Source organism: Hypomesus transpacificus, chromosome 20 (assembly GCF_021917145.1).
Source record: "Hypomesus transpacificus isolate Combined female chromosome 20, fHypTra1, whole genome shotgun sequence".
In the NCBI taxonomy this organism is placed as follows: domain Eukaryota; kingdom Metazoa; phylum Chordata; class Actinopteri; order Osmeriformes; family Osmeridae; genus Hypomesus; species Hypomesus transpacificus.
In genome coordinates this window covers 3,646,832-3,657,915 of record NC_061079.1, presented here as the reverse complement: position 1 = coordinate 3,657,915, position 11,084 = coordinate 3,646,832, and the positions used below count along the sequence as shown (strand labels likewise).

At 48.3% G+C, this 11,084-nt stretch overlaps 1 protein-coding gene across 1 annotated transcript; it reads left to right on the top strand.

The window, feature by feature from the left end:
- The first annotated feature begins 2,777 nt into the window (after positions 1–2,777).
- oatx (organic anion transporter X) lies at positions 2,778–10,018 on the top strand. The gene is made up of 9 exons (XM_047043117.1): positions 2,778–3,413; positions 3,793–3,896; positions 5,479–5,633; positions 5,877–6,045; positions 6,737–6,860; positions 7,060–7,175; positions 8,119–8,333; positions 9,539–9,647; positions 9,808–10,018. The coding sequence occupies exons 1-9, from the start codon at positions 2,994–2,996 to the stop codon at positions 10,016–10,018; spliced, it is 1,623 nt and encodes a 540-aa protein (XP_046899073.1). The 5' UTR covers positions 2,778–2,993.
- Positions 10,019–11,084: the final 1,066 nt, after the last annotated feature.

Sequence of the window (11,084 nt, the reverse complement as noted above, 5' to 3'; positions counted from 1 at the left end):
GAACTGTCTTTTCCCCCTCTTCTTTTCTCCTCTCTTCCCTCCCTCTACCTTCTCTCCTCTTTCCCCCCCTCCTCTCTACCTCCTCTCTACCTTCCCCTCTCTCTTCCCTCCTCTCTACCTTCCCCTCTCTCCTCCCTCCTCTCTCCTCTTTACTTTCCTCTGCCTCTATCCTCTCTGCCTCCCTTTCTACGAATCATACCTTCCCTCTCCCTCCCTACCATCACTCTCCTTTCTCTCCCTCCCCACTTTCTCTCTTCCCCTCCTCAACCCTCTCTACCTTCTTTCCTCTCCCTCTCCTCTATACCTTCTCTTCCCCTCCTCGACCTTCTATCCTCTTTCCCCCCTCTCTGCCTTCCCCTCTCCTCCCTTTCCTCTCGACCTTCTCCTCCTCTCTACCTTCCTCTCCCTCTATCCTCTCCGAGTCCTTTTGTACGCAGAAAGCCGTCCTTCTTTCCCCCATGCACCCACCCCCTTTCCTTTCCCTATCCTTCCCCCCCACCCCCTTCTCTCCCACCCGTGTCTTGCTCTTAGCACAGCGCAAAATGAAGGTTCAAAAGGGCATACTGTTTCGGTGGCAAGTCAGGGAACTGTCTGTACCTGGGAACGATCTGTAACGTGTCACAGTGCAGAGGAACCACATCTCAGCAGTCAGCCACGCGGCAACAATAACATCTCAACCATGGCATCACAGACAGTGATGTAATATCAGTGTGCACGTGTGTGCAACACAGGTTGTGAGATGAATAAAGGTTCCTTCTTTAGCTTCACACACACACACACATATTTATTGACACAGTAGCATGGTGTAGTAAAAAATGGATGACGAAAGACTTCTACAACTTGGACATTAGAAGTGCGAAGATGCAGATAACGCGACGAAATGGTCAAAACGAAATAGCACCGGCCTCTGCTTTCACTCTGAAATGCACAAGGGCCCACGACTGCTTGTGTGGGTTAACATCGTACAAGGAGGTGTTCAGTTCTATCCGAAGACGAGATACAAATGATGCAGACTCGGCTGGCAGCTGGAGACAGGCTGTAGAAAACTGTTCATGGTGACCAGTCATCTAGTTCCAGCCTCCCACGGATCACAGTCGATGATTCCGATTTTCGCTTCCTGGACTTTTTAGAAGATGTACCTGATGCGGTATCATGTCCATCATGATAGCCGACAGCCGACTATCAAGACAGCCGACCTCGCGCACAGCTGGGCTAGACTGAGCCCCCCGACACACACAAATGCAAACACACATATACATGAGCACAGACACACACAGTTTCAGGGAGACACGCACAGACATGTGCAAACCTTTCTGGAGTGAATCGCCTCATGCCGTCAGAGACACACACAGTCTTACATGCGCACACATACGTACACACACACTCCATGACACCCACCACACTCACATACATGCAGGGCGAGCGGTGAGGCGGGCTGAGAGGAGTTCATCATGGACTGGGTCAGATGTGAACGTTTAATCCATGACTCAGCAGAATCTCAGGAGCAGGAAATGGATAACTCGGCAGAGACTGATTAGCAGAACAAACACAGTGTACACAATTTACAGAGAACACGGTTCAATCCCCAGTCCACACCCTTGGCTCCTCTCTGCTCTGACAGTGTATAGCGTCTATATTTCCTAAGAGCCATTTCCTGTTCCCTGTCCATCAACTCCTCTTTTTCCTGATGGTTATTTCCCATTTCCCGTCTGTTGGTTGCTCTATAGGGGGATGGGGGGTTGGGGGTAGAGGGGCCTGAGAAGGAGATAAGGAAGAGAGGGGGTAAAAGAGGACCCTCGCCAGATGAGTAGTTTATCAGGTCTATTTGTCCAATAACAGCTTCTTCAGTTAACACCTAATCACAGACTTACTACCTGGTTACAGCCTGGTTGCTGCCTGGCAGCCTGTTCATGGCCTTACTGCCTGATTACAGCCTGGTTGCTGCCTTACTGCCTGGAAACAGCCTGGTTGCTGCCTTATTGGCTGCTCAAAAACTTACTGCATGTTCACAGCCTTACCACCTGGTTATGTCTAACCACCTGGTTACCGCCTGTCTCGGATCCTAGTTGCCACTGACAGGTAGCCTACACGCACGTTATCAGACATGAACTCTCTCACGCCAAGGTCTCCATGGTGAGACATGGTCTGGCCATGATATTGGACCAAGACGGAGGCGACCCACGTTTGCGGGCTGCATACTAAGCAGTCGAGCGCCAGCGCTACATGATCATAAAGCATGTCTTGGACCGGACCGGACTAGGGCTCGGTACCGAGATTAGCATGTCAATGAGGTCTCCTCTGAGCCTCGCTGTTCCCGCCATGCTGGCACAGCCGGTAAATCCTCCACAGGATTTAACACCGCGGAGGTGCTAATGTAATGACCACTAACCATGACACGTGAGCTGAAGTTTTGGAAAGAGCTCCATTTTGTATTTGAGTTTGTATTTATGCGTCTATATGTTTTTTTTTCGTGTTTAATATCCTGCTAATGATGCCAGGATCGCTGTAATTATACCACTACAGTTTAAACTCAAGGCTATGAATCAAACTCGAGGACGAGCAAGTATAACCAAGGGCTCCAACACAGTCCCCCAACCACCTCAGCTGCAAACGCACACATGACACATGACCACTCGCTCCCAGCGGGCCCGCGGTGTCGGAGGCCGGGGTCTGTCCCATACATGACCCAGTACGACGGACGCTTGACAACCATTAACGGCTCCATGAATGATTGCACGGCCGGATTGGTTTTATCTCCATGTCGTAACACCGTGACACTAAAATAAGTTGTCAGGCTCCTCAAGGAAAAACTATTCAGGTGGAACATTAACTTCAAAGCTGCCAACAAGATTTGGAGTAGATGCGCTCCGGGTCTCCGCGCTGTATCCCCACTCAGCCATACAAAGACCGCCACAACGGACCCGGAGTTTCTCAAGACTTAGGACAACTTCTACTACTACTCGGTGTAACGGCGTTCAGTGTCTTTCGCCGGTATGGGGTTCGCGGACCTCCTGAATGACGTTGGCGGGTTCGGAAAGTTTCAGTGGCTCCACGTCACGCTGATCTCGATTCCCGGTCTGCTGATGGCTAGCCAGAACCTCCTCAACAACTTCACTGCGGGAACGCCGGGGCATCACTGTACCATCCCGAACAGAACTTCCATTGCGAGGATTCACAACGTCTCCCTCGAGGATGTGGATGAGAGTCAACTGCTGCGCGTCTTCATCCCGACCGACGCTGGCGGGAACAGACTGGACAAGTGCACGCGGTACGTGGAGGCGCAGTGGCATCTCCTCGAGGGCAACGCGAGCACACCGTTTACGTTCGCTAATGGGACAGAGCCTGAGACGGAGTTGTGCCTGGACGGGTGGACGTACAACCGGACGGAGTTCCTCTCCACCATCGTGACAGAGGTGAGCAATTGGGGTTGCGCGCACTACGGAGAGGGTAAATGTCTTTGCGCGTGGCGCATTTTTGGCACGGATACGTTGGTAATGTGTATAAAGTGATGAAACCCTCATAAAATGAGTGATTTAGTGGTGTAGGTGATGGAGAAGATGATGATGATGATGACGTGTGTATTTGTGTGTGTGCGTGTGCTTGTCTGTGCACGTGCGTGCATTTGTTTGCATGAGCATGTGAGGGTGCATGCCGTGTGCTTGCGTATGTGTCTGTGATGTCTGTGTGTGCGTATTATTTCGTGTGTGCATGCGTGTGAATACGTGTGTTGATGGTGTGTATATGTATATTGTGTGTGTATATGCATGTGTTTATGGTGTGTGTGCTCCATAGTGGGACTTGGTGTGTACGTTGCGCCCCCTGAAGCAGATGAGTCAGACCGTCTACATGGGCGGAGTCCTGACTGGTGCCATCATTTTCGGGGGGCTGTCGGACAGGTGGGTGACCTTTGACCTCTCACCCCTGACCCTTTCACTTCCAACTCGTCACTCCTGACCTCTCACCACTGACCTCTCGGCTCCAATCTATCACCCCTGACCTTTCACCCTCTCTCAGGGTTCAAGTTCAAGTTAAAAGTATTTTATTGTCAGATGCACAGAACAACAAAAGGCCAGACTGGGCACTGAAATTCTTAGGACAAGACCACGCAAAGCAACCTGGTTTAACATACATAGCATAATTACTCAGAACATAGATTACATGATAAGCTCAAAAATAATAAACCTCCTAAATATACAAAATAAAATACAATATACAATACAGCATACTAAACCTCTAATACGCATAGTAAACTATACTAACCTTATAAACCTATATTAACCTAAAGAAGGTTCTGGTCAGGGTTCTGATTCTCCAGGGTTCTGTTCAGATTTCTGGGTCAGGGATCTGGTTCTGCAGGGTACTGGTCAGGGTTCTGATCAGGGTTCTATAGGGTTCTGGTCTGGATTCTGGATCTGGGCTCTGGTCAGAGTTCTATAGGGTACTGGTCAGGGTTCTGATCAGGGTTCTATAGGGTTCTGGTCTGGATTCTGGATCTGGGCTCTGGTCAGAGTTCTATAGGGTACTGGTCAGGGTCCTGGTTAAGGTTCTGGTTGTAGCCAGGGTTCGGGTCAGGTTTCTGGTCAGTGCTGGTGCTGGTGCTGGTGGACAGAGCAGCTGACAGGAGGATTAACATTCCTCAGAGAACACAGTTCTGTTTGTTGTTTCATTGTTTGAGACTTTCACAGCTTCACTCTGGGAGACCCTGCTTGTGAGCACGCAAACAAGCCAGCTAGCAAGCTGCGTATGTGTGTGTATTAGAAGCAAGCGTGTGTGTGTTAGGAGTGTATGTGTGTGTGCAGGTGTGGACACGTGCTCTCCAAACCCCCTGCTCCCAGTGTGACAGAGGGACTCTGCTGTTAACGTACAAAGCTTTTTATTTTGTTGTGCAGGCCAAGGTCCACAAAGCAGACAGACTGGGACTAGCAGCCAGGTCCACAAAGCAGAAAGAACTATAGAATTACTAACGGAGAACTACAACATATAATAGCATAATGCTACAGTGCTACAATAGTATTACTTCATTCTTCCACAGTGCTGAATTACTAGATTTAAACTATAGAATTACCTCAGTAAAACATTAGAAATACTACAGTACAACTACAGAATAGGATTATAACAGTACAACAACAGTATACAATACATCGATTACTAAATAACTACCATGTAATTATTACAGTACAACTAGAGCATAGAATACAACAGTCCAACTACATTATAGAATAACTACAGTACAACTACATTGTATGATCCTACAGGACAGCTGAATTATTGAATAACTAAAGAAGTTAAGTAATGCAGTACTTCTAGTAAGCAATCTCATGTAATGTCATTGTTTCTTTCTGTCGTGTATGGTAATGTGTGACTGGGCATACCTGCGTGCATACATGCGTGTTTGCGTATGTGTATGAGTGTGTGTGTGCGTGTGTGTGCGTTCCTGTGTGTGTGTGTGTGCGTTCCCGTGTGCGCGTGTGTGTGCAGGTTCGGTCGTAAGGCTCTGCTGGTGTGGTCCTACTTCCAGCTGGCTGTGCTGGGTTCCTGCACGGCCCTGTCCCCCTCTTACGTGGCCTTCTGCACCTTCCGCTTCCTCGCCGGCATGTCCGTGTCTGGGATCATCCTCAACGCGGTCTCCCTCAGTGGGTCCCTCTAACACACACACGCACACACTCGCTACCCCCACCCCCACCCCCACCCCCACCCCCACACACTACCCACCTACACACACACCTCACGCCAAAACACACGCACGTACACCCACGCCTCGTTTTAAACTCTCACAGACCTGACTCTCACTCCCCCCCTCACCCCCCTCTCCACCTCTCTCCACCCCTCTCCCCCCCCCACCCCCGACCTCTCTCTGTGCGTGTGTATCCCCACAGAGGTGGAGTGGATCCCCACCAAGTCTCGGACGGTGGTGGGCACCCTGACCTCCTTCTTCTTCACGTTCGGTCAGATGCTGCTGGCAGGGATCGCCTACAGCGTCAGAGACTGGCGCCACCTGCAGATCGCCGTCTGCGCCCCCTTCTTCCTGTTCTTCCTCTACAGCTGGTGAGCAGCACACGCGCAAACACACACACCGACACACACGCACACACACGCAGACAGGTGAATACACACCCACACACACAGACGGTGTATACACACGCTCACCCAGACACACATACACACACATTGTGCACTCACACACGCACGCACACAGTGTATACACACGCTCACCCAGACACACACGCATTGTGCACACACGCTCTTGCACACTCACACACAGAGTGTACATACACTCACACCCATTCTGTTTTGTGACAAAGCAGTGTTCCTGCAGAAATATTCTGTGTGCTTTACTCCAATGCCATCAATGTCCACCTTCCACCTTCACTACCCGTCTGAACTGCACATCACTAACACACACACATTAATAAAACACATAACTATATACACAAACTACTGTCACACACACTCAGACCAATGTATGATCTAACAATAATATCTGACTATCTCTGTGTTCCTGTGCTGTCCTCTTGTTGGCTATCTGCTCCCGTACTGTCCTCCTATTGGCTTTGTGTTCCTGTGCTGTCCTCCCATTCGCTGCTTGTTCCTGTGCTATCCTCTTACTGGCTGTATGTTCCTGTGCTGTCCTCCTATTGGCTGCATGTTCCTTTGCTGTCTCCCTACTGGCTGTGTGTTCCTGTGCTGTCCTCCTATTGGCTGTGTGTTTCTGTGCTGTCCTGCTATTGGCTGGCAGGTGGTTCTATGAGTCGGCCCGTTGGCTGGTTCTGAACCGGAGGACCAAGGAGGCTGTGAGTCTGCTGCATCGCGTGGCTCGCACCAACGGCAAGCCAGAGATGGTCGACAAGATCACCGTAGCGGTGTGTGTGTGCCCGTGTGTGTGTGCCGCATGTGTATGCGCTGCGTGTGTGTGCTGTGTGTGTGTGCATGTGGGTGTGATGTGTACTGTGTGAGATATGTGTGTTTGCACCATGCGTAGCAAGTCCCGTAGGTATCAATCATACTGACCGCATGTGTGTTTGTGTGTGTGCATGGGCGTGTATATGTGTGTGTTTGTAGGTGGTGGAGTCTCACATGCACAAGGAGATCCAGTCCAGTAAGTCTGTTTACACGGCCTACAGCCTGGTGAAGACGCAAGTCATGAGGAGGGTCTCCATCTGCCTCATGGTTGTCTGGTGAGGAATGATGATCCATGACCCCCCCCCCATTCTGCTGCCCTGCTCCACCCTGTTCACACCTGGTTAGGAAACGGCTTTGGGTGAACCCAACACGACGGCCAGCCGGGATGCCTCGCGTTGGCTCCTGTGAGGTGTCCGGCCCACGGCTTCGTGTTCAAATGTCATACATGCCTACCTCACTTACACAAAACGCCACGATTTGGTGTTTCTTAAGTTTCCCTCCTTGGGGGGGGGGGATGTGTCAAGATGAGTGGGTGTTTATACATCAAAGGATGTGAGGTCAGGTGTGTCCCAGACTAGGCGGGTGGCTGGAGGGATCTGATCACGACGGGTCTTGGTGGGCATTTACACTTGGGCTCTCCACTCGTGATCAGATCGCCCAAAACCAAGTGTAAACAGGGTATTTGTGGTCTATGTGTGGTCTGTATGTGGTCTCTATGTGGTCTATATGGGGTCTGTATGTTATCTATACGTGGTCTATATGGGGTCTGTATGTTATCTATACGTGGTCTATATGTGGTCTCTATGTGGTCTATATGGGGTCTGTATGTTATCTATCCGTGGTCTATATGTGGTTTGTATGTGGTCTATATGTAGTCTGTATGAGGTATCTATGTGGTTTGTAAGTAGTCTGTATGTTGGATGTATTTACATGTTGTCTATATGTCAATAATATCTATTTGTGGTCAGTATGTGTTCTGTATGTGGTCCCTATATAATCTACATAAACTCCATATTTGGTCTATAAGTGGACTGTATGAGGTCTGTATGTGGTATGTATGTGATTTGTATGTCTGTATGTAGGCCAAGTCTATGTTTTGTGGTCTGTATGTGGTCTACATATGGTCACTACGGTCTTTCTCTGGTCTCTTTCTGGTCTGTCAGGTGTGTCTCTGTATCTACATCTAGTCTATAACTGGTCTCTCTCTGGTCTCTGCAGGTTTTCCACCAGCTTTGCCTACTATGGCATAGCCATGGACCTGCAGAAGTTTGGTCTGAACATCTACCTCATGCAAATCATCTTTGGGTTTGTCGACTTCCCTGCCAAGTTGGTGGCACTGGGCATGCTCAGTTACCTCGGCCGGAGGGTCACCCAGGCCACCTGCCTCATAGTGTCCGGGCTTATCATCTTTGCTAACATCTTTGTCCCTTCAGGTCTGACACAACACACACACAAACAGATAAATGAAATCCAATCAAACTTTATTTATATAGCGCATTTCACACCAGAAGGCAACACGATGCGCTTCACAGAAGGGAGGGGGGGGGGGGGGGGGGGGTGGAGTGGGTGGGGGTGGAATACAAACTGCAAATATGGACTTTTCGACAGGTCTGCAAACGCCTTTGTAAGCAGAGATTTGTTAAAACATTTGTTGACCGTGACCTAGTCCAAAGTCCATATTTGATTTCTTATAAACTACAACAATAATCTGGCAGAAAAACGAAAAAGCAGACGCCATGTTGTCAACATCTCCAAGGCAACCGCTTGTTGCTAGGTTTGTAAAAACGTTTGCAGACCTTTCAGAAGTCTGCAAACGTTTTTGCGGACTGCTTAGAACTTCTCTGGACCAATAAGAACAGCGTATTGGTCTAATTATAATAATTATGTGTAAGAAAAACGGATGTTTCACACTAATTTTCCAGAGGGAAGCAAAAAACCAGATCACCCATTTGGGCTAATATATGTATAGGAGAAATTTAAAAATGATTCTCTGACCACTCTAAAATTAGACAATTGACAATCTCTCCTGGAGAATGAGAAGTGCCAACATATTACAAAGCACACACATAGCATGAATGAATACAACATCATAAAAAACATGGCAAACAAAAATTACAATATCAATTAAGGGAATAAATAAAATAAATACAACATTTTACAATTAATGAAGGTGAATATACAGTATGTGCATTATAAGTATATACATTTCAAAACTCACTTAGCATTTAAAAGTAAGCTACTGGAAAATATTGGATTAACAAGAGGCCTATATACTTACCTGCCTAAAATGGCATATATAACCTGAAAACACCATAGGACACAAACATCAAGCTTGTAAAGCTAGTTCTGCAGCAGAGGTAAAGAGCTATTGGAGATGCTACTGCCTTGTAAAGCCCACTCAGCAGCAATAGTTAAGAGACAATACAGACCAAAAGTATCTATCCGTGCTGCTGGATTTTAGAGATAGAGACCCTCTCTCTCTCTCACACCCACACACACAAACACAAACACACACACAGGGAGAGACACACAAAGATTGAGAGAAACACACAAAGACATTCACATGTATACACACGTACACAGACACATGTGTGTGTATTAGTTGTAACGGCCGCCGTGTGTATTGCTGTCTTCTCAGACATGCAGACCTTAAGGACCACACTAGCCTGTCTGGGGAAGGCCTTCACCTCATCCTCCTTCACCTGTGTTTACCTCTTCACTGGAGAACTCTACCCTACAGTCATCAGGTAACCCTCCTCTCTCCTCCTCTCCCGTCCGCTCTCCTCCTCTCTCCTCTTTTCTCCTGTCCTTCATCCCCTCCGCTCCTCTCCTCCCTCCCCCAAATGTCAACCTCCCCACCATCTCCTCCCCTTTTCCCCCCTCCTCGCCCCCCCCCCCCCCCCGCAGACAGACGGGGATGGGCTTCACCTCCACCATGTCTCGGCTGGGCAGCATGGCGGCCCCGGCCGTGCTCATCCTGGACGAGGTCCTGCCCGTCCTGCCCGGCCTGGTGTACGGGGGCGCCGCCCTAGTGGCCGGGGTGTTTGCCTGTTTCCTGCCCGAGACGCTTGACGTGCCGCTGCCAGACACCATCGAGGACGTGGAGGAGAAGTGGTGAGGTCACTGGGGGTCGCCGTGGGGTCACCGAGGGGTCACTGGGGTTACTGGGGACTGGAAGGAGAGGGTTTGGCTCCACAAGGCTTGATTACGCTTCATTACCTTGCTGTATTTAAATAAGACAACTTGTGTGTATGTGTGTGGGGGAATGTTTGCATGTTTGTGTGTGTGCTTGTGTGTGTGTGTTTGTGTACTTGTGTGTGTGCGCAGGGGCAAGGGTGCGTCAGGGAAGGAGAAGCAGGAGCTCAAGGAGAGCGTGGCGTTGCAGGATCTGAAGGAGACGGCCGGAGTTGAAGAGGATTCTGGGAAGGCTGCAGGCCTAAATGCTCTCTGACCAACTGATGCTCTGACTGCCTGTTTTACCGCCTGTTCATCCACTGTCTGGCTGATCTATGCGAGACATGTGGCCTGTGGTTTATGACAATGTATCATATTGTAGTATAATAAACAGTACTGGACTGGGACTGAATAGACTAGAAGAGTACACACTAGATAGATAGATAGATAGATAGATAGCCAGTATCACATGCAGGTAGGTAGGCAGACGGACAGACAGACACACAGACGGGCAGAAGGACAGAAGGACAGAAAGACAGAAGGACAGATAGATAAATAAATAGATAGATATATACATACATACATACATACATACATACATACATACATACATACATACATACATACATACATTCATGCATACATACATAGACTGCAGATGTTTTCATAATCACATTTTTAAGGTACAAAAATGTATATGACCTAACATGAATCATTTTGCATGTGTTCACAACTATGAACTGAACTTATTTTTCTGTCACATTGTCTAACATAGAATACAATTATATTATATACAATATGTGATTATAACTGGAAGTTGTAATCATGCATACATTACTAATCAGTTATGAGTGCCAGTGGCTAAATGAACTGTCCGTTAAAAGCTTCATTTGTTACTGTGAACCATTACATTAACTCACTAAAAAAACCTGTGTACATTGTTATTCTTGATATTTGGGATACCTTTCTAGTACCTTACAACCCTCAACCGCATTACCTTTTAACCTTAT